Source organism: Battus philenor, unplaced genomic scaffold, assembly GCF_028537555.1.
Source record: "Battus philenor isolate CCGP_79_NKW_IND1 unplaced genomic scaffold, ilBatPhil1.0.hap1 SCAF_10, whole genome shotgun sequence".
Lineage (NCBI taxonomy): Eukaryota > Metazoa > Arthropoda > Insecta > Lepidoptera > Papilionidae > Battus > Battus philenor.
The window spans coordinates 2,527,101-2,551,437 of NW_027181662.1; the positions used below are offsets into that span (position 1 = coordinate 2,527,101).

At 37.4% G+C, this 24,337-nt stretch overlaps 6 protein-coding genes and 2 long non-coding RNA genes across 8 annotated transcripts; 5 read left to right on the forward strand and 3 right to left on the reverse strand.

Annotated features, from left to right (window-relative positions):
- The first annotated feature begins 944 nt into the window (after positions 1-944).
- LOC137924667 (uncharacterized) lies at positions 945-1,978 on the forward strand. Its single transcript, XR_011107596.1, has 2 exons — positions 945-1,164; positions 1,623-1,978. It is a non-coding gene; the product is annotated as an uncharacterized lncRNA (long non-coding RNA).
- A 5,402-nt stretch (positions 1,979-7,380) lies between these two features.
- On the reverse strand, positions 7,381-8,572 carry LOC137926663 (chymotrypsin-1-like). Its single transcript, XM_068770338.1, has 2 exons — positions 7,769-8,572; positions 7,381-7,512 (listed from the first exon to the last, which is right to left on the reverse strand). The coding sequence occupies exons 1-2, from the start codon at positions 8,570-8,572 to the stop codon at positions 7,381-7,383; spliced, it is 936 nt and encodes a 311-aa protein (XP_068626439.1).
- A 2,117-nt stretch (positions 8,573-10,689) lies between these two features.
- On the reverse strand, positions 10,690-11,993 carry LOC137926673 (transmembrane protease serine 2-like). The gene has a single exon (XM_068770350.1). It carries the CDS (start codon positions 11,560-11,562, stop codon positions 10,690-10,692), a length of 873 nt encoding a protein of 290 aa, XP_068626451.1. The 5' UTR covers positions 11,563-11,993.
- Positions 11,994-12,698: 705 nt separating this feature from the next.
- On the reverse strand, positions 12,699-13,115 carry LOC137926681 (uncharacterized). Its single transcript, XM_068770360.1, has one exon. The coding sequence runs from the start codon at positions 13,113-13,115 to the stop codon at positions 12,699-12,701; it is 417 nt and encodes a 138-aa protein (XP_068626461.1).
- Positions 13,116-13,713: 598 nt separating this feature from the next.
- Positions 13,714-14,841, forward strand: LOC137925747 (trypsin-like). Its single transcript, XM_068769219.1, has one exon. The coding sequence runs from the start codon at positions 13,732-13,734 to the stop codon at positions 14,614-14,616; it is 885 nt and encodes a 294-aa protein (XP_068625320.1). The 5' UTR covers positions 13,714-13,731; the 3' UTR covers positions 14,617-14,841.
- Positions 14,842-15,945: 1,104 nt separating this feature from the next.
- LOC137925292 (serine protease SSP1-like) lies at positions 15,946-16,993 on the forward strand. The gene has a single exon (XM_068768723.1). The coding sequence runs from the start codon at positions 15,984-15,986 to the stop codon at positions 16,857-16,859; it is 876 nt and encodes a 291-aa protein (XP_068624824.1). The 5' UTR covers positions 15,946-15,983; the 3' UTR covers positions 16,860-16,993.
- A 2,097-nt stretch (positions 16,994-19,090) lies between these two features.
- Positions 19,091-20,096, forward strand: LOC137925664 (uncharacterized). The gene is made up of 2 exons (XR_011107678.1): positions 19,091-19,283; positions 19,742-20,096. It is a non-coding gene; the product is annotated as an uncharacterized lncRNA (long non-coding RNA).
- A 1,277-nt stretch (positions 20,097-21,373) lies between these two features.
- LOC137926689 (trypsin eta-like) lies at positions 21,374-22,985 on the forward strand. The gene is made up of 2 exons (XM_068770370.1): positions 21,374-22,137; positions 22,850-22,985. The coding sequence occupies exons 1-2, from the start codon at positions 21,374-21,376 to the stop codon at positions 22,983-22,985; spliced, it is 900 nt and encodes a 299-aa protein (XP_068626471.1).
- The last annotated feature ends 1,352 nt before the right edge of the window (positions 22,986-24,337 follow it).

The following is a 24,337-nucleotide window of genomic DNA, read 5'->3' on the forward strand; positions in this document are numbered from 1 at the left end:
GGGAGGAAAACCGGTAATGGTCTTTTTAACATCTGTTTACCTTAGTTGTTACAGACATTCTTCTGTAGGTGCCTGGAAGAGGATGTGACTGCTGCTCACGTACTACTTTAATGTGTAGCACCCTACAGGGCTACCCATCTCTTATCACCGAGGTGCCTTCCTAAAGTCGTCAGCGACATCAAGAGTCTGCTGGAAACTTTCTAAGAGCTGGGTTGACTTGAGTAAGGCTTAACCCGACGAAAAATCAACGCAGCGCAGTGCTTGGTTGCGGAAACCAGCCCACAGAGAAATGACAAGATTAGACCTATTCAAATAATATAATCCCTTAGAGAGGAATTATTATGCCAGGTTCCGAAGGTGAGAGTGTTCACATAAGCGTTCAAAGAGGTGTTTAGTGAAGACGAACCCGTCATGCAAATTAATATTTGTCCAACTTTATCTAGTAACCGAATGCATAAAAATGATAGCGCGATATTGTATACAACTAGCGCCATCTAGAGACGAATATATAAACTTCACACGTCTTGTACTGATTATTTGTTACAAGTCTCTATTTTTCTTTTATTTCCTATAACTATAGCATGAAAACAACGCCAATTATTTGTAATATAAAGTATTTGTAAAACTGAGTAAAAGACAATGTTGTAACCATAAGTATTTTTTTACTTGACCGACGCCTGTTGTTTTGTTAAGATTTACAGTGTCCATGGATTTGAGAGAGGGCATAGATCGCTTCGTCCAAACTTCGTTTATGGCCCCAACATACAATGCAATACCATATTCGATAAGTAAACTGTATTACAATAACAAAGTATTTTCAGTTGAGAGTGTGGTATTTTGAGTACGTACTTGTAAATATATTTCAATGATATCACCACAAAAGTAATTTCTTGTTGATGATAAGAAACAATAAAAGTGAATTGAAACGATAGTGCAATATTTTTATTTTCTTTTTTAATATATCGATAAAATTTTATACCATTTGCTACATAAGGTAATGCTTATAAAACACCACATATTTACTTTCAAATACAGTTAATTCAGTTCTAGTGACCCGCTCATATACTGATGAGGTATATGAGCGGGTCACAATGATATCAACAGCTTACGCTTGGTGTACACAGTAAATAACTTGCAGTGGCTTTCGAAGTTACAATGTAAGAGGTAAGTCATTTCGTCTCTCAAAAGTTTTTCCGTCAACTCTACCCGGATGAAATCCGGATCCAGTCATTAAAGAAAAATCAACTAAACTTATTTTATATATTAACATAGAGCCTTAACTTAGAATCCTTGAAGCTATACATCTCATTCTAGACTGACAGATAAAAGTTAAACTATCAACAACACCACGTCTTATGTTATTTCACATAGAAAAAGTCATTAATTTTTCATTTCTGAGAGAGCTTACAGTGTCTTGCGTAATTGTAACGTGTCATATAATTTCTTTTTCTGGAAGTTTCTTCCGCTTCCAATACATCGCTACATAGTCAACAGCGCTCAGCTTTGTCGCTTCAACAATACCGATATATGTATCACTGATTTTAGACCACGCATGCTATATATATAAAACAATTGTAGTACAATTAAAAGTACATCAGTTAACGTATCATTTGTTTACACAGAACTATCAAGATGGACGTATCTAATGACTACCTTCACAGTTCACGTGTCTACAAAAAATTAGTAAAGTGTGTGATGCAATGCGCTGCAGTGACCACCAACGTCGCAGTTCAAGCGAAGGCTGTAAATTAGTCGTATTTCACGACTGAATTGTTTGGTAAAGTTAGCCACGTGTTATATTTCCAGCCGGACGACGTACTGATACTCGCCAGGGTTTGCGTCGCTCCCTCCGTAAATTTTCAAAGACGATTTTAAAAGCAGAACATTCATTTATAAGCAATACGAAAAACACTAGCATGTTAACTGCAATGTGATTTATTTAGCAATGTTTAAAATAAAAATAAAATGTAAAAATTAACATGTTTTATTTATTTTACCGTCCATTGTCGAATGCAATGAATGTTAAATAAGACAATATTTAATGCATTCTAAAGTTAAAAAACCGTTATAAATACAGTAGTCACTTTATCCCATAGACGCCCATAGCAAGAGCGGACCCATATGGGGAAGTTACCATAATCGCCATGCTTGCCGGGTGGGTTGGCGATTGCGGTTTGGTATTATGATACATATAGGACGCTGCTGCCAATCCCTTTGAAACTTGTTGATGAGCAGAAGCAGTCTTTTATAATAAACTCACAAAGTGTGAATTATGTATAAGACTGTATTCTAGGAATCGAATCCACGACCTATGATCGTAAGTGTAAGTACTCTACAACTGGACTTTCGGTTGCAGAAGCGATGTCCCCGCCCACTGCCACTCAGACTCAGTCAGACGTGCTATTCTTCGAGCAATATTAGTGACCAATTAATTCTCTATTTATTTACATATTTAATGTAAATTCACAAAGATATTTTGCGCTATTTTTAATAATTGAGATACGTTTTCATTAGTACATTACTTTTGCGCCATCTGTTATATTGTCAAAAACAGTAAGTAACTAACTGGCGAGTAGAGCTTAACCCTTAATAGCCTAGAGTTTCAATTTTGATACCAATCTTTTAAACCGAATGTTCACATTACTATTAGTTTTTTTTTATTGGTTGGCTGTACGAATTTTACTGTTGTATAACATTCTTTCCAACGAAATTTTAAATAAAAATCTATCTTTTCCTTTATCTAGACCCTCAAGCAAACACGGTAACATGAAAAAAAAACACTTTTGTAAATCAGGCAATTAAGGGTTAAGTTAAGAGAGATACCGTTGGCGGCGGTGCTCATGATTGTATTTCACGGGAGATACAGTTCACGGAGTAGTAACTTGAAGTATTACAAAGATTTCAACCCTTCCAACGCCTCTTACATTATCTTTAATTTAATTATGGTATATATAAAAGGTATTGGTGTATATACACATACACACTCACACATATATATATATATATATATATATATATATATAAATGTATATATATATGTAGCCCTTGGTACATCGCAGAGAGTTGGCAGATATCATACATTTAGCTAAAGTTTTAAATGGTTCTGTCGATTGCCCCGAGCTCATTGGTTCTATATTGATACGTGTCCTAAAAATTAATTTTTGTTGCGTGCTCCGCGTGGGTGGGACATATAGTAATGGTATATATGAAAGGTATTGGTGTATATATACACACACACATATATATGAATACCACAGATAATAAAATTGGAACGCAAATTTATACTTTAGTAAAACAAAGAATAATTTTCTATTTAGTTTTCAGATAAAATTTTACGTCGTTCAATAAAATAAAGTTATAAAGAGAGAACACTTTTATTACATTTGTATTATAACATATCGTGTACTGAATTATTTCGTAGCAAAAATGCTTGTTTTTTTCTTATTGTTCGCAAGTGATTGTTCCGCTTCAAAATCGTCTTTGAGAATTTACGGAGGAAGGGACGCGAGTCCTGGCGAGTATCCTTACGTCGTACGGCTTGAAATCCGCCGCGTAGCCAATTTTACAAATAATACAATTGTTGCTGAACACGACCACGTGTGTACTGCGTCCGCGCTGACTGCGACGTGGGCGGTCACTGCGGCGCATTGCATCACCGATTTAAGCAATCATTTTCTCGGAGACCCGTGGACTGAGGAGAAACTAATTGTGAGATACGGCCACGTCGATAATTCTGTGTGGATGAATGATACGTTTAGTGATGTCATTTCAACTGTACCACATCCGTTATATACTTACACGTATGGAATGTACAATGTAAAATCCTTGTCGGAAAACGATATAGGTCTTGTCGAAACAACATCTATGCCGCTGAAACGTTTTATAAAGCTAAGTGCCGTTGACTATATGTCCATGTATGGACATGAAGCTGTTATTGCAGGTTATGGTTTAACTACGAAGAGACTTCCGGGAGGAAAAATTATAACTGATGATACATTACAATTGCGCAAGCCACTGCAAGTTCTTTCGGTGATGATAACAAAATGTTCGGAGTATGAGCAGCTTTTGCCGTCTCTTTGCTTGGCACCAAGATGTGGTCACACTGTCATCGCGTGCGGTGGAGATTCTGGTGGCCCGCTTATCCACTCGTCAGGCATATCTGGTGTTCTGTCACTTGCAGAGGGTTCAGGGTATTGCTTACATGAAGCTCCAAAGGTTGTTGGACACCAAGTCGGTGTAATGACACCGATAAGTCCGTATATTGAATGGATTTATAGTTATGTAAGAACTTAAAAAAATTAAGTAGATCCAACCAACCATGGTTATAGAAGTAGCTCGAAGAATTATTTGTCTGACCTGGCAGTCGGCGGAGCGACCCCTCGTTGTGTTGACCACGAGCCGGTAACACCATAGCATAGTCAACTTCGTAGGAAGTCACTGTATGCATGCAAAGCAAGACCGGTCATCGTATCGATATTTCTGGGAAACCTGTACCATGCATCTATTGTCTATCGGCAGTAAAATCTTTGTAAAACGTAAACAAGACAATTTCGAGTGCTGTTTTTGTAAATAAATAAAGTTTTTAACATTTGTCGTTTCATATTTTATGCAGAATCATCAAATCACCGACGGTTGCTATTAAATCGCACACATGTTCGGTTTCTTACAAAGACAGACATCACGACATCATCATTTATTCCTACGTCCTCGTGATGGGGCAGAGAGCGTCCACAGCACGTTGCCATCCTGAGCGGTCTTGAGCCTCGCGCTTCATTTCGCTCCTCGTAATTCCAACTGCCTTCAATTCTGCAGTGATCGTCCGCCACCAGGTTTGCTTTGGGCGGTCACGTCTTCGCTTTCCTTGAGAATTCCATTCTAATGCTTACCTAGGTATGTGATCAGGGTCCCTTCGAAGCGTGTGGCCTATTCTGTTCCACTTGTGGTGTTTGATCTGCTGGTCGATCGGCGTCTCACTGCAGCGTTTCCAGAGGTCTACGTCGAAGACAGTTGTTATCAAAGACTTGGAGCCGACGCGTGATATCTATAACTATAGGTGTAAGGCCGGTTTAAAACGAATTAAACCAATCGGTTTAAAACGAAAAAAACCGTTTAAAACCGAAAAAACCCATTTTTTCGATTTTAAACGTTTAGTGTTGACGACTATGTTTTTCTTAAAATATAAACACATTATCTATTCCAAGCGTAGACATTACCTAGTTAAGTTGAAAAACTATTACCTAGTTAACTATATTGGTTATTTTGAAAAGATTTATCAATCAGTTTCATTCGGTTTAAAACCAAACTCACACACTTGCACTTCTCACGCGGAGAGACGTCAAGATGCAACGTTGCCAGCTCGCCTACTCCACACCACACACACACATACATAGTGTGTTGCGTGCGGACATGTCAGTGTTGCCAGTATTGTAAAAAAATGTTCAATTTTGAATTCAATATAAAGGTACTCGTACCAAATATGCCAAACATTACTAAATAACTAAAATGTAATGAGCTGTTATAAAATTAGATTATTAGGTACCCGACTTTTTCTTGAAAGTAATAAAAAAAACTGGCTAATCTTACACAGTCCACTCGATAACATGATGATCATACAATTTCTTTATGATTTAGGTACATATTTTAATCTATTCTATGTAATATTGTTTCTTTATAATTATAGTACTTTATATGTAATTTACTTACCTACATAGGTATAAACTGCATAGGTAACTAACACAAGACCAAGTATTGTCGATAATGATGTGTAAAAACACTGTTCTTATATTTAAGGAGGCGAGTTTTAAACCGTTTAAAAAGATTTATTTGGGGTTTTAAACCGCCACTTTTGGTTTTAAACGTTTTAAATCGGCTTTTTTACATCTATATCTATAACACACGGTTTTCACATTGGACCGGAATATTTTAAGCTTAACTCTGCTCACATCAGACATCACGACATAGTAGTTCTGAAATCGCTTCTCCACTAGCAGCGAATTTTTCATAACTTACTTTTCTTAGATATAAGTTACTCCTTTGGAATGACTCTTGCGTCTATATCAGTGATTCCCAAAGTGGTCTATATCGACCCCCAGGGGTCTGTAACAACCTACAATAGGTCTACGTCAGCGAAAAAAAAATTTTGGGGGGTCCATGAAATGAAAATGGGGGTCCACGATAGTCGATCTCAACACATACACTGATAGTACCTATTTACTTACTCCATACTATCTTATAATATCAAAACATTTACATTATTTATAAAAGTACCTATGATATATACCAATTGCAAAGTATCATCAGTTACAATTTTGTCTCCGGGTAGTGTCTTAGTTGTGATACCGAAACCGGCGAAAATCGCTTCGCCCATATATACTTACTTATATTCAACTTATATTCAAACGCACTTAGCTTTTTGTAATTTTTTAGACTCATTGGAGTCATTTGTACTAGACCAATATCGTTTTTCATCAAGGATTTTACATTGTCCATTCCACCCGTGTAAGTATATAACGGGTGTGGTACAGTAGAAATGATATCACTAAACGTATCATTCATCCACACTGAATTATCAACGTGGCCGTATCTCACAATTAGTTTCTCCTCAGTCCACGGGTCTCCGAGAAAACTATCGCTTAAAACGGCGATGCAATGCGCCGCAGTGACCGCCCACGTCGCAGTTAGCGCGGACGCAGTACACACGTGGTCGTGTTCAGCAACAATTGTATTATTTGTGAAATTAGCCACGCGTTGTACTTCCAGTCGGACAACGTATGTATATTCTCCAGGGTTTGCGTCGCGCCCTCCGTATATTCTCAAAGGCAATTTTGCAGCCAAACCTTGACTTGTAATCAATACGAAAAATATTAACATTTTAACTTTCATATGATTTAGGTAGAGATATTTGAAAATGTAAATGTGATATAAAATATAAATGTAATTTATTTATGTAACCTTTTATTGCATTAGGATATAAAACAGTATCTTTTAATTTAAAAAAGTAAATAAGACTTTCCACTCTTTCATACAAATAAGTATACTTTTATTGCATTACTACTGACAAGGAATTGAAATTTTCAGTACACTTCGATATTAAAGATCAATCTGTTTTGATAAATTCTAACAAAAACAAAATATATTTGAGGTATTTATGTAAACAATTAACTTCGTTTATAATATTGGTAAGAAAGATATTTAAACAAAAAAAAAGTAGTAAAAATTTTTACGGTGTTAATATATAAAACATTAAAGTTCGTTTATTGGTATTGTAATAATATTGCTACATAAAAAACCGCCATATGTGGGGATTCCCGCGGACGTTGTCACCACGCTCCACCGTTTGCTCGTCTCGCCCACTCGTCTCGCTCACTCGCACGGCGTGCACTATACGCGCTCTTGCTTGCGCCTCGGCTCCCTGCCGAGCAGCACGTACGCCCGCCTGCTGTTGCAGTTCTCGAGAGTCGGATTTGAGCCATGGTTCGATGCGCAACCGCGCGTAGGCGAATTATTCATTTTCTGCGCACAAATTGTTTTAATAATTAAATAAACGTTTTTTCCACATCACAGTATTGTATTGAAAATGGAGTTTTGTTAATAATTCAGTGTAATTTTAAACATTTGTTTGTGTGAACATCGAAAGAATTTCTATCAAAAAAAAAACCACTTGCTACAAAAGCACATATTTCAATTATTTAATTTGAAAATGAGTTAAATTATCTAAAAGTGACTCAAACCAATAGTTTCGTATTACATAAAATATTTATTTCATTACATAGCTGTGAATCCATTCAATGTAAGGACTGATAGGAATTATTCCACCAGCGTAGTGAACTAAAGACTTCGGAGCGCTATCCATGCAATGGCCTGTACCTGGTCCTATTGATAGAACACCCGCTATTCCTGACGGGTGTATGAGCGGGCCCCCAGAGTCACCACCGCATGCGGTGACAGCATGTCCACATCTTGGCGCCAGGCAAACAGACGGCCGTATATTCAAACCCTTTACGCATTTTGTTATCATCACCGAAAGAATTTGCAACGGCTTGCGTAGTTGTAATGTATCAGTTACGATTTCACCTTCTGGAAGTTTCTCCGTTGTAATTCCAAAACCTGCAAAAATTGCTTCCTGTCCGTACAGAGATAGATAGTCAACAGCACTAAGCTTTATATAACTTATTAGATGCATCGGTGTCGTCTGTACAAGACCAATATCGTTCCTTGATACGAAGTAATCGTTGAACGTCCCGTCTGCTATTATAAACAATGGATACGGTACAGTTGTGATCACATCACTAAACGTGTTATTAGTCCACGTGGAACTATCAACGTGTCCATATCTAATGACAAGCTTCACCTCAGTGTAATGGTCTTCAATGTAGTAAGCACTCAAGTCAGTAATGCAATGCGCTGCGGTGATCGCCCACGTCGCAGTCAAAGCTGACGCAGTGCACAGATGATCGTGTCTAGCTACGAGCGTATTGTTCGTAAAGTTAGCAAAATATTGTATTTCCAGCCTAACAACGTACGGATATTCTCCAGGGCTTGCGTCGCGACCTCCGTGAATTCTCAGGGGCATTTTTGAAGTAGAACCTTCGCTTATAAGTAATACGAAAATAACTAGCATGTTAACTTTCATGTGTTTTAGTTAGCAATGTTTGAAAATTGAAATATAGTATTTCTTTTATTTATATAGGCTTACTTTATGTGAAAGAATAAAACTTTTATAATTGAACATTACAATCGAATAAATTTATTACATATTTTATTCTTTTTATTATCATTGCCACGAAATTACTATTTTAATACATTGCGCTACTGCTGAACATGGGCTTACAGATGATGAAATAAATTGCATTAAATTAGATGAAGCTTATATTAAAATACTGGGCATCTGTATTAATATATTACAAACATCAAGGTTACTTCTCATTTTTTATTGATTTTTCATGCCAATAACGTTTGACAAATAGCATAATCGGATCTGATATTCATACAGATCCGAGACGTGGTCACCTAAGACGGTCCTCACAGGAAGGCTCAAGGTCACCCAGAAAGCAATGGTACGGGGGGATGGAAAGAGGGCTATGATCGGAATTTCGCTGGGAGATTGAATAAGAAATGAGGAGATTTGCGGATCCGGCGAAGCTATCGAATACGGCAATTTCATTCAGACAATCACTTGGATTGGACTGCGTTACCGAAGAAAAAATAATGTTAAAAATACTATAGATGAAAATTATTTATAAATGTGTAGTCAACTAAACACCCCGAGCAAATGTAACAATAGTCTTGTAACAGGCTTATGTACATGCTAATGCTAAATGTACGTAGATAATTACAATATAACCACCGGGCGTGTTCCACAGAGACACTTGAATTGTTAGTGGACTTTAGTGTGACAGATGCGGTTCGCTCTCAAAATAAACTCGTTAAATATAAACTAAAATTAATTAATACAACTACTACCCATACTGTGTTATAAGATATATCTGAGAGAGAGCGTGGACACGCTGCTGTATTTGATTAGTGCTGGACGCTGCTAGGCTGTCTGGCTTTGACAGCTTCCTTGAGCTCAGGGTCAAGGATCAATAATCCGAATTACTAAAATTAAAAAAAATCGTACGTCAGATGTGACCTTACGTTCTTCAGTTATAGGAGTAAGATGTGCTATTCTTTAAAGGCCTTTTAGCTGAATTTATATCAGAGTTGGGAAAGAATACGTATGTCCTGCGCGTTGTTAGGAGAGGTCGCCATTAGGTCATTTTAGCAAATCTTTCGAAGCATATGACGCGGCGTGGGTTCATGCCTCACAAGAATATTGGAATCTACTATTTTTTTATTTTCATTGGCTCGTGCTTTCCTCAATGTTTATTTGATATTACTTCATACGTCATCGTTTCCAAAATGATAAAGATCGAGATAAAAATAATTTATTTAACATTGGATCTTTCAACAAGACTCTTGTTGATAAACAAATTTTTTGAAATTAATTTTATTTTTGACTATACTCTGCTTCGGAAGGTGTTATAGTTATGAAGAAGAAGCAGAAATAAATTACATAAAGGCACGTTTTAAAAAGTTTTAATAAAACAGAGGATTCCAATCATTTAATATTTGTTTATTGAATTGTCTTTTTAGCAATGACTGTATGTGGAATGCTTATTTCATTAAAGGTTCCTCAATCAACACGCTGCTATCAGCGCCTATATAAGTGACAACACTTATGCGTTATCATGTTTAACTGTAGTATTCTCTAAATCAGAAGTTTTCTTTGAAACAAATGCTCCAAGCGTCGAAGGCAATTAAAGAAATATATTGAAAACGGTGAAATTGATTTTCTTTTTATTATTAACTAAGCAAGGTACTAGTATATAGGTACTTCCGCGAAAAATTTAAATTAAGTAAATAATTATTTACAACAATTGAAGATTTTTATAGGTCTTTGACAAAAAACTAGATTATCTGGAAAAACATATAAATGTTCAAATTTAGAAGTCTGTCAAGAACTATAATCTGTGTATAAGTGAAATTGTACTTTTGCGTTTCTTTTCCTTTACCACATTCTTTTACAATCACAATTTAGTTCAGACTTTTTTTTCCTTATTTTTATTAATACTGTTCCTTATTTTACAATTATCTTGTTACTCAGACTTATATTACTGTACTTCGGTTCGTCTGGATGTGTTTCCCAAATTATTTTTTAGACATTACATAGCTGTAGATCCATTCAATATAAGGACTTATTGGGATCATTTCACCAGCATCTTCACCTACATGCAGCGGAGCGTCATCAGAGCAATATCCTGAAGCGGCTGATGTTGATAGAACACCCACTATTCCCGACGGATGGATAAGAGGACCACCGGAGTCGCCGCCGCATGTGGTGACAGTATGTCCACAAATTGGTGCCAAGCAAATAGCTGGACCAGAACCCTCTCTCTTCGCGCATTTTGTAATCATCACCGAAAGAACTTGCAGTGGCTTGCGCAATTTTAAAGTATCATCAGTTATAACTTTGCCTCCGGGTAGTGTCTTAGTTGTGATACCGAAACCGGCGAAAATCGCTTCATGTCCATACATAGACTTATATTCAACGGCACTTAGCTTTATGTAATTTTTTAGACTCATTGGAGTCATTTGTACTAGACCAATATCGTTTTTCATCAAGGATTTTACATTGTACATTCCATACGTGTAAGTATATAACGGATGTGGTACAATTGAAATGACATCACTAAACGTATCATTTGTCCACACTGAATTATCGACGTGGCCGTATCTCACAATTAGTTTCTCCTCAGTCCACGGGTCTCCGAGAAAACTATCGCTTAAAACGGCGATGCAATGCGCCGCAGTGACCGCCCACGTCGCAGTCAGAGCGGACGCAGTACACAGATGATCGTGTTCAGCAACAATTGTATTATTTGTAAAATTGGCTACGCGGCGGATTTCAAGCCGTACGACGTAAGGATACTCGCCAGGACTCGCGTCCCTTCCTCCGTAAATTCTCAAAGGCGATTTGAAAGCGTAACATTCGCATGAAAGCAATACCAAAAACACTAACATGTTAACTTAAATGTGATTTATTTAACAATATGTGAAATAATAAATTTATGCGCTGTGTTTATATAACCTCTTTTATCAAAGATTGTTAAAATTTATTTTCATATATGCAACCTATGAATATTAAATGAATTTTATTTTTATATGTTTGTCATCATTGTTGTGAAATAATACTTGAAAATAATGCGACAATACTCTGGAAATATTAACTTGAAGGCCTCGTGGTACTTTTTAGTAAATATGATTTAATTACATATCCTAGCGATCGCGGTATTGAATTCTGCTCAGTACACGAATTGTACTTCTTTCTTCTTCTTTTTTCAGCCCATGGACGCCCACTGCAGGGTTAAGGCTACTTCCAAAGATCGCCACGGTTTTGCGCGGCCATGCAGTGACTTCCTACGATCATAACTATGTCGTCGCTTCACATAGTAAGGGGCCTGCCCGCGGCGCGTCTACCGGCTCACCTTTCTGTTGTATTGTATTGTATAACAAAAATAGTCCATGCCAAATAAAAATATAGAAAAAAAATGGTACGGTGCGGATATTGAAAGAGAATAAAACTACTTGGCGAAGAGGTTATTCCAGACGGAATGCCTGTATTTGCAAAATATCACTAAGGGTTCTTACGCTCGCACCCTGGTATCACAAAAGTATGATGACCATTGCAGCGACGTACCCCGAATCGCGCAGGTCGTTGCGTCTGCGCAACTCAAAGAAAACCGTCTAAAGCAGTGGTGTTACTAAAAACGCATCGGTCGTTGCGACGACACTGATTTCTTTCAAACCAGGCCAGCAGTATAAAAGAAGATACGTCGAAGACCGCACTTCAACTTGTCACTGGGCAGCATCACAGCAAGATTCACTTCGTGTATCTGTTTGCGGAAAAGATTAGCTTTCCCAGTCATACAGCATACCTTTTTGTACCTGAAAAGATGTTACTCGTTTCCTCTTCATAAAATAACAGACAAGGAGGTTTGGTGACCATGTCGTGCTTATGGAGTCTTAAGCTGTGTTAGGAATGTGACTTAACCTGCATGGCTGCTATAAAATCTCTATTTGTATTTGGCTTACATGATACCTCCCAGTATATGGCACAGTGATCGCTAGCGGTGTAAGTATCCGAGATCTCCCAACTGCTATTTCCTCTTACTAGTGTACTGCTGACGATAGCGAGATCCACAAATGAGCATGAGAAAATCTCCAGCTATAGCTACAGGGGAGCACATTCGGGCATCCTCCACTAATTTGGCCAGGAACTCAGCAAACTTTTCGTGTGTTAGGCTAGGTGGTGCATAGCAACCGTAGCAAAGTATTCCATTAAATTTGGCTCTTACAAACCCAGAACCATTATTTTGGTTACCCTGAAGAGGTTTAGTGCCACATGCCCAGATGACAGCTTTTCCTTCCTTATCGGTGATCCAGTTTAGGCTACTGATGTGCTTATAGGGTTCCGAAATCAGTACTATGTCTAATTTTAGCTCTCGTACAACCTGCATGAGTAAGTCTTGGGCAACCTCACAATGATTAAAATTAATTTGTAGTAACTTGATCATTTTTGATGCTGTCTTAACATCCAAAGTGCTTTTTTAAATACAGGGCAATTACCACAGCCTGCAATGTGAGCACAGTCTTCAGTATTCCCAATGTCAACACAGAGGTAGTAGAGCAGAGATAGAGTTGAGTAGCTCTTATTCTACAATTGACCCAGCCTATCTTAATCTTTTGCCGCTCTGTTAAGGTTCTGGCCTTGTGCTTCTATTCTAATAAAAGACGTAAGTGTAGTGTGTTTGTGTGTGCGTGTGCGTGTGCGTATGCGTGTGCGTGTGCGTGTGCGTTTGCGTGTGCATGAGCGTGTGCGTGTGCGTGAGCGTGAGCGTGTACGTGTGCGTGTGCGTGTGCGTGTGCGTGTGTGTGTGTGTGTTGTTTGTATTGTTAGAATTTATCAAAACAGATTGATCTTTAGTATCGAAGTGTATTGAAAATTTCGATTCCTTGTCAGTAATAATGCAATAAAAGTATACTTATTTGTATGAAAGAGTGGAAAGTTTTATTTACTTTTCAAATTAAAAGATATTGATTTATATCCTAATGCAATAAAAGGTTACATAAATAAATCACATTTATATTTTATATCACATTTACATTTTCAAATATCTCTACCTAAATCGTATGAAAGTTAAAATGTTAATATTTTTCGTATTGATTACAAGTCAAGGTTTGGCTGCAAAATTGCCTTTGAGAATATACGGAGGGCGCGACGCAAACCCTGGAGAATATATATACGTTGTCCGACTGGAAGTACAACGCGTGGCTAATTTCACAAATAATACAATTGTTGCTGAACACGACCACCTGTGTACTGCGTCCGCGCTAACTGCGACGTGGGCGGTCACTGCGGCGCATTGCATCGCCGATTTAAGCGGTCATTTTTGCGGAGACCCGTGGACTGAGGAGAAACTAATTGTGAGATACGGCCACGTCGATAATTCAGCGTGGACGAATGATACGTTTAGTGACGTCATTTCAACTGTACCACATCCGTTATATACTTACACGAATGAATTGTACTATGTAAAATCCTCGGTGAAAAACGATATTGGTCTAGTACAAATGACTCCAATGAGTCTTAAAAATTATATAAAGCTAAGTGCCGTTGAATATAAGTCTATGTATGGTCATGAAGCGATTTTCGCCGGTTTCGGTATCACAACTAAGACACTACCCGGAGGCAAAGTTATAACTGATGATACTTTACAATTGCGCAAGCCACTGCAAGTTCTGTCGGTGATGATTACAAAATGCGCGGAGAGAGAGGGTTCTGGTCCAGCTATTTGCTTGGCACCAATTTGTGGACATACTGTCACCACATGCGGCGGCGACTCCGGTGGTCCCCTTATCCATCCGTCGGGAATAGTGGGTGTTCTATCAACAGGGGATGCTTCAGGTTTTTGCTCTGATGACGCTCCGCTGCATGTAGGTAAAGATGCTGGTGAAATGACCCCAATAAGTCCTTATATTGAATGGATCTACAGCTATGTAATGTCTAAAAAATAATTTGGGAAACACATCCAGACGAACCGAAGTACAGTAATATAAGTCTGAGTAACAAAATAATTGTAAAATAAGAAATAATATTTATATAAACAAAGACAAAAAATAAAAAGTGTGCACTAAATTGTGATAGTTAAGGTATGTGGTGAAGGAAAAGTGGCGCAAAAGTAGAAGATGTAGTAAAAGAACTATTGAAGGATGACAGAAGAGAACACTTATAAAAATGCACTGAAAACTATGTGAAACAAAAGTCCCTGTCGTAGATTTAAAAATGGAGAACGAATAAGAGAAATAAAAAGATTATAGTTCCTGACAGAGTTCTAAATTTGTACATTTATATGTTTTTCCAGATAAATTGGTCTTTTGTTAAAGACCTATTAAAATCTGCTATTATTGTAATAAATTATTTATGGAATTTAAATTTTTCGCAGAATTACCTATACACTAGTCCCTTTCTTAGTTAATAATAAAAAGAAAATCAATTTCACCGTTCTCGATATTATGCTTCTTTAATTGCCTTCGACGCTTGAAGCATTTGTTTCAAAGAAAACATCTGATTTAGAGAATACTACAGTTAAACATGATAACGCATTGGCTTCGTCACTTATATAAGCGCTGATAGCAGCGTGTTGATTGAGGAACCTTTAACGAAAAAGCATTCCTTATACAATCATTCCTAAAAAGACAATTCAATAAACAAATATTTAAATGAGAAGAAACCTTGTTATATAAATGTTACTTGATTATTTTGTTTTCATTTATGCTTTATCTGACAGAAAATCTGTTTTATTAAACTTTTTAAATCGTGCCTTTATGGAATTTATTTCTGCTTCCTCTTCATAAATATTCAAGATAAACGCCGTACTATTTTTTTTTCTGATTTTTATTTGGCATGTACTATTCTTGTTATACAATACAATACAACAGAAAGGTGAGCTGGTAGTCGCGCCGCGGGCAGACCCCTTACTATGTGTTCTTACAGCGCAAAACCGTGGCCATCATCGTAGCGATCTTTGGAAGTAGCCTTAACCCTGCAGTGGGCGTCCATGGGCTGAAAAAAAAGAAGAAAAAAGTACATTTCGTGTACTGAGCAGAATTCAATACCGCGATCGCAAGGACATGTAATTAAATCATATTTACTAAAAAGTACCACGAGGCCTTCAAGTTAATATTTCCAGAGTATTGTCGCATTATTTTCAAGTATTATTTCACAACAATGATGACAAACATATAAAAATAAAATTCATTTAATATTCATAGGTTGCATATATGAAAATAAATTTTAACAATCTTTGATAAAAGTGGTTATATAAACACAGCGCATAATTTTTTATTTCACATATTGTTAAATAAATCACATTTAAGTTAACATGTTAGTGTTTTTGGTATTGCTTTCATGCGAATGTTACGCTTTCAAATCGCCTTTGAGAATTTACGGAGGAAGGGACGCGAGTCCGGGCGAGTATCCTTACGTCGTACGGCTTGAAGTATTACGTGTAACAAACTTTACAAACAATACAGTCATCGCTAAACACCACCACCTGTGCACCGCGTCCGCACTGACTGCAACGTGGGCGCTCACTGCAGCGCATTGCATAGCCCATTTAAACCGTATCTTTTTCGGAAAACCGTACACCATGGAGAAACTAATCATTAGATACGGCCACGTTCAAAGTTCTACATGGGCGAATAATACGTTTTGTGATGTCATATCAATAGTACCTCATCCATTTTATTATTATTCATTTGTTAATTTTGGTTCCGTGAAATCTAAAACCGGTATAAAGAATGACATTGGTCTTGTAAAAACTACACCGATGCATCTGAAAAGTTATGTTAAACTAAGTGCGGTCGATTATATATTGATGTACGGTCAAGAAGCGGTTGTCGCCGGTTTCGGTATCACAACTAAGAAACTTCCTGGAGGTAAAATTATAACTGAAGATACATTGAAACTTCGCAAGCCGCTGCAAGTTCTTACAGTGATGATAACGAAATGTCCCGAAGGAACACTGCTCGCGCCATCTTTTTGTTTGGCTCCGAGATGTGGTCACACTGTAACCACATGCAGTGGCGACTCAGGAGGTCCACTTATCCATCCGTCGGGTGTAACGGGAGTTCTTTCAATAAGTTTCAGATCAGGTTCTTGCGGAAAAAAGGCTCCGAAGAATGTTGGGCGCCTCGCTGGTGGAATGACACCTGTAAGTCCCTACATTGAATGGATTTACAGTTATGTAAAGACTTGAACAGCCTTTGTAAATAACGATCACACCATTCGAGATATACTTTTCATTTTCTTCACTTTTTAAAATTTTACTTGATATTTGGTGGAGGCGCTTGAATGTATCAGTTGCGTTTATAATAAAGAATCCTATTGATTTTCATTTGTTTTCTTTCACTGTCCATATCCGATTTAAAATAATTTTTTTAATGTTATTTCTCTATTCACTAATTAAAAAATGACTCCGTTTTCTATTACACTAAGCCAACCGGTTTTTTATTCATTGAAATAGGTGTACGTAAAGGATTTTATGCGAAAGGCTTTACTTCGGTTAAACATAACAATTATCCACATGCACATATACATAATAGTAAAGATATTACAATCGAAAGATTACACGAACGACTTAGAATTGAAATAATTGTAAAATGATATTTATTTATTGTTAATAATATACATTATTGCACACAAGAAAAACAAAATACTAAAATAGTAGTTAAAAAATAAACAGGGAGATTTAAGTACAATTAGAAAATCAATTTTCTAATTTCCTTTCCTTTTCAGCCGGTAGACGCCCAATGGCACAGGATTTCCCCAAAGATTGCCACAATGATCGGTCTTAACCTGGCCGTGTCCAATGACTTCACACGATATATATATGTAGATATATATACGATGTTAAAATAAACAAGGAATCAAAGGAATCTTTAGTTTTTAATACTAAAAAGCTTTGTGCAATTAATTAAACAATACATAATAAAAATTATCATTTATAAATATGATAATATATATACATACGTACACACACACACACGTATATATATACATATAGTTCACAAGTTACCATTACATTTCTTAGGTTAATACCGGTGTCATTAACTGTTTTCCGTAGTAAGAAATTGTATTTAAATGTATATATCACCCATTATTCATTGACGTTCTGACAACGCCATGCATCTAGGATACGGTTGCGTAAAGCAATACTCATTGAACCATGACTGTGCGCCTGTTTGTTGGAAATTTATGCTGAATGTGTGTGGACATTAAGATAGTGGTTTAATTGATACTGATGGTGTGTAGAAATAATCAAATTCCACTTTGGGGGACTTTTACTCCTCATCCTTCTACCAATTGATAAGGCCAGATTACTCCAATCGGTTGTACAGGAGTCAACACAGTAAGCAATGGATGAGTCATGAATGCTGGCTAGCCAAATAGGTAATGCCTATCATAAACTACCGGCTCTCCAACACCTTGCTCCGGCTGTGCCGATCCCGATTGAGCCAGGTGGCAGGGAAACCGGTAATGGTCTTTTTAACATCTGTTTACATTAGGTGTTACAGACATTGTTCTGTACGTGCTTGGAAGAGGACGTGACTGCTGCTGCTACTACTTCAATGTGTAGCACCCTACAGGGCTACCCATCCCTTATCACCGAGGTGCCGTCCCAAGGGAGCCAGCGACATCAAGAGTCTGCTGTAAATTCTCGAAGAGTTGGATCGGCTTCAGTAAGGCTTAACCCGACGATAAATCAGCGCAGCGCAGTGCTTGGTTGCGGAAACCAGCCCACAGAGAAATGACAAGATTAGACCTATTCAAATAATATAATCCCTTAGAGTGGAATTATTATGCCAGGTTCCGAAGGTGAGAGTGTTCACGTAAGCGTTCAAAAAGGTAGTTAGTGAATACGAACTCGTCATGCACATTAATATTTGTCCAAGTTTATCTAGTAACCGAAGTCATAAAAACGATAGCGCGATATTGTATATAACTAGCGCCATCTAGGGACGAATATAAACTTCATACGTCTTATGCTAACTATTTCTTACAAGTCTCTATTTTTCTTTTATGTTCTACAACTATAGCTTGAAAACAACGCCAATTATTTGTAATATAAAGTCCTTGTTAAACTGAGTAAAAGACAATGTTGTAACCATAAGTATTTTTTTACTTGACCGACACCTGTCGTTTTGTTAAGATTTACAGTGTCCATGGATTTGAGAGAGGGCATAGATCGCTTCGTCCAAACTTCGTTTATGGCCCCAACATACAATGCAATACCATATTCGATAAGTAAACTGTATTACAATAACAAAGTATTTTCAGTTGAGAGTGAGGTATTTTGAGTACGTACTTGTAAATATATTTCAATGATATCACCACAAAAGTAATTTCTTGTTGATGATAAGAAACTATAAAAGTGAATTGAAACGATAGTACAATATTTTTATTCTCTTTTTTAATATATCGATAAAATTTTATACCATTTGCTACATAAGGTAATGCTTATAAAACACCACATATTTACTTTCAAATACAGTTAATTCAGTTCTAGTGACCCGCTCATATACTTGTCAAGTACATGAGCGGGTCACAATGATACCAACAGCTTGCGCTTGGTGTACACAGTAAATAACTTGCAGTGGCTTTCGAAGTGACAATGTAAGGGGTAAGTCATTTCGTCTCTCAAAAGTTTTTCCGTCAACTTCACCCGGATGAAATCCGGATCCAGTCATTAAAGAAAAATCAACTAAACTTATTTTATATATTAACATAGAGCCTTAACTTAGAATCCTTGAAGCTATACATGTCATTCTAGACTGACAGATAAAAGTTAAACTATCAACAACACCAAGTCTTATGTTATTTCACATAGAAAAAGTCATTAATTTTTCATTTCTGAGAGAGCTTACAGTGTCTTGCGTAATTGTAACGTGTCATATAATTTCTTTTTCTGGAAGTTTCTTCCGCTTCCAATACATCGCTACATAGTCAACAGCGCTCAGCTTTGTCGCTTCAACAATACCAATATATGTATCACTGATTTTAGACCACACAAGCTATATATATAAAACAATTGTAGTACAATTAAAAGTACATCAGTTAACGTATCATTTGTTTACACAGAACTATCAAGATGGACGTATCTAATGACTACCTTCACAGTTCACGTGTCTACAAAAAATTAGTAAAGTGTGTGATGCAATGCGCTGCAGTGACCACCAACGTCGCAGTTCAAGCGAAGGCTGTAAATTAGTCGTATTTCACGACTGAATTGTTTGGTAAAGTTAGCCACGTGTTATATTTCCAGCCGGACGACGTACAGATACTCGCCAGGGTTTGCGTCGCTCCCTCCGTAAATTGTCAAAGACGATTTTAAAGTGGAAAATTCATTTATAAGCAATACGAAAAACACTAGCATGTTAACTGCAATGTGAATTATTTAGCAATGTTTAAAATAGAAATAAAATATAAAAATAAACATGTTTCATTTATATTACCGTCCATTGTCGAATGCAAATAAGAATGTTAAATAAGACAATATTTAATGCATTCTAAAATTAAAAAACCGTTATAAATACAGTAGTCACTTTATCCCATAGACGCCCATAGCAAGAGCGGACCCATATGGGGAAGTTACCATAATCGCCATGCTTGCCGGGTGGGTTGGCGATTGCGGTTTGGTATTATGATACATATAGGACGCTGCTGCCAATCCCTTTGAAACTTGTTGATGAGCAGAAGCAGTCTTTTATAATAAACTCACAAAGTGTGAATTATATATAAGACTGTATTCTAGGAATCGAATCCACGACCTATGATCGTAAGTGTAAGTACTCTACAACTGGACTATCGGTTGCAGAAGCGATGTCCCCGCCCACTGCCACTCAGACTCAGTCAGACGTGCTATTCTTCGAGCAATATTAGTGACCAATTAATTCTCTATTTATTTACATATTTAATGTAAATTCACAAAGATATTTTGCGCTATTTTTAATAATTGAGATACGTTTTCATTAGTACATTACTTTTGCGCCACCTGTTATATTGTCAAAAACAGTAACTAACTGGCGAGTAGAGTTTAACCCTTAATAGCCTAGAGTTTCAATTTTGATACCAATCTTTTAAACCGAATGTTCACATTACTATTAGTTTTTTTTTATAGGTTGGCTGTACGAATTTTACTGTTGTATAACATTCTTACATATTATAGTATTACAAAGATTTCAACCCTTCCAACGCCTCTTACATTATCTTTAATTTAATTATGGTATATATAAAAGGTATTGGTGTATATACACATACACACTCACACACACATATATATATATATATATATATATATATAAATGTATATATATATGTAGCCCTTGGTACATCGCAGAGAGTTGGCAGATATCATACATTTAGCTAAAGTTTTAAATGTTTCTGTCGATTGCCCCGAGCTCATTGGTTCTATATTGATACGTGTCCTAAAAATCCCCGATTAATTTTTGTTGCGTGCTCCGCGTGGGTGGGACATATAGTAATGGTATATATGAAAGGTATTGGTGTATATATACACACACACATATATATGAATACCACAGATAATAAAATTGGAACGCAAATTTATCCTTTAGTAAAACGAAGAATCATTTTCTATTTAGTTTTCAGATAAAATTTTACGTCGTTCAATAAAATAAAGTTATATAGAGAGAACACTTTTATTACATTTGTATTATAACGTATTGTGTACTGAATTATTTCGTAGCAAAAATGCTTGTTTTTTTCTTATTGTTCGCAAGTGATTGTTCCGCTTCAAAATCGTCTTTGAGAATTTACGGAGGAAGGGACGCGAGTCCTGGCGAGTATCCTTACGTCGTACGGCTTGAAATCCGCCGCGTAGCCAATTTTACAAATAATACAATTGTTGCTGAACACGACCACGTGTGTACTGCGTCCGCGCTGACTGCGACGTGGGCGGTCACTGCGGCGCATTGCATCACCGATTTAAGCAATCATTTTCTCGGAGACCCGTGGACTGAGGAGAAACTAATTGTGAGATACGGCCACGTCGATAATTCTGTGTGGATGAATGATACGTTTAGTGATGTCATTTCAACTGTACCACATCCGTTATATACTTACACGTATGGAATGTACAATGTAAAATCCTTGTCGGAAAACGATATAGGTCTTGTGGAAACAACATCTATGCCGCTGAAACGTATTATAAAGCTAAGTGCCGTTGACTATATGTCCATGTATGGACATGAAGCTGTTATTGCGGGTTATGGTTTAACTACGAAGAGACTTCCGGGAGGAGAAATTATAACTGATGATACATTACAATTGCGCAAGCCACTGCAAGTTCTTTCGGTGATGATAACAAAATGTTCGGAGTATGAGCAGCTTTTGCCGTCTCTTTGCTTGGCACCAAGATGTGGTCACACTGTCATCGTGTGCGATGGAGATTCTGGTGGCCCGCTTATCCACCCGTCAGGCATATCTGGTGTTCTGTCGCTTGCAGAGGGTTCAGGGTATTGCTTACATAAAGCTCCAAAGGTTGTTGGACACCAAGTCGGTGTAATGACACCGATAAGTCCGTATATTGAATGGATTTATAGTTATGTAAGAACTTAAAAAAATTGAGTAGATCCAACCAACCATGGTTATAGAAGTAGCTCGAAGAATTATTTGTCTGACCTGGCAGTCGGCGGAGCGACCCCTCGTTGTGTTGACCACGAGCCGGTAACACCATAGCATAGTCAACTTCGTAGGAAGTCACTGTATGCATGCAAAGCAAGACCGGTCATCGTATCGATATTTCTGGGAAACCAGTACCATGCATCTATTGTCTATCGGCAGTAAAATCTTTGTAAAACGTAAACAAGACAATTTCGAGTGCTGTTTTTGTAAATAAATAAAGTTTTTAACATTTGTCGTTTCATATTTTATGCAGAATCATCAAATCACCGACGGTTGCTATTAAATCGCACACATGTTCGGTTACTTACAAAGACAGACATCACGACATCATCATTTATTCCTACGTCCTCGTGATGGGGCAGAGAGCGTCCACAGTACGTTGCCATCCTGAGCGGTCTTGAGCCTCGCGCTTCATTTCGCTCCTCGTAATTCCAACTGCCTTCAATTCTGCAGTGATCGTCCGCCACCAGGTTTGCTTTGGGCGGTCACGTCTTCGCTTTCCTTGAGAATTCCATTCTAATGCTTACCTAGGTATGTGATTAGGGTCCCTTCGAAGCGTGTGGCCTATTCAGTTCCACTTGTGGTGTTTGATCTGCTGGTCGATCGGCGTCTCACCGCAGCGTTTCCAGAGGTCTACGTCGAAGACAGTTGTTATCAAAGACTTGGAGCCGACGCGTGATATCTATACTATAACACACGGTTTTCACATTGGACCGGAATATTTTAAGCTTAACTCTGCTCACATCAGACATCACGACATAGTAGTTCTGAAATCGCTTCTCCACTAGCAGCGAATTTTTCATAACTTACTTTTCTTAGATATAAGTTACTCCTTTGGAATGACTCTTGCGCCTATATCAGTGATTCCCAAAGTGGTCTATATCGACCCCCAGGGGTCTGTAACAACCTACAATAGGTCTACGTCAGCGAAAAAAAAATTTTGGGGGGTCCATGAAATGAAAATGGGGGTCCACGATAGTCGATCTCAACACATACACTGATAGTACCTATTTACTTACTCCATACTATCTTATAATATCAAAACATTTACATTATTTATAAAAGTACCTATGATATATACCAATTGCAAAGTATCATCAGTTACAATTTTGTCTCCGGGTAGTGTCTTAGTTGTGATACCGAAACCGGCGAAAATCGCTTCGCCCATATATACTTACTTATATTCAAATTATATATTTAACCGCACTTAGCTTTTTGTAATTTTTTAGACTCATTGGAGTCATTTGTACTAGACCAATATCGTTTTTCATCAAGGATTTTACATTGTCCATTCCACCCGTGTAAGTATATAACGGGTGTGGTACAGTACAAATGATATCACTAAACTTATCATTCATCCACACTGAATTATCAACGTGGCCGTATCTCACAATTAGTTTCTCCTCAGTCCACGGGTCTCCGAGAAAACTATCGCTTAAATCGGTGATGCAATGCGCCGCAGTGACCGCCCACGTCGCAGTTAGCGCGGACGCAGTACACAGATGATCGTGTTCAGCAACAATTGTATTATTTGTAAAATTAGCCACGCGTTATACTTCCAGTCGGACAACGTATATATATTCTCCAGGGTTTGCGTCGCGCCCTCCGTATATTCTCAAAGGCAATTTTGCAGCCAAACCTTGACTTGTAATCAATACGAAAAATATTAACATTTTAACTTTCATATGATTTAGTTACAGATATTTGAAAATGTAAATGTGGTATAAAATATATATGTGATTTATTTATGTAATCTTTTATTGAATAAGGGTATAAAACTATATCTTTTAATTTAATTTTACCTTATATTTAAACAAAAAAAACAGTAAAAAATTTTACGGTGTTAATATATAAAACATTAAAGTTATTTTATTGGTATTGTAATAATGTTGCTACATAAAAAACCGCCATATGTGGGGATTCCCGCGGACGTTGCCACCACGCTCCACCGTTTGCTCGTCTCGCCCACTCGTCTCGCTCACTCGCACGGCGTGCACTATACGCGCTCTTGCTTGTGCCTCGGCTCCCTGC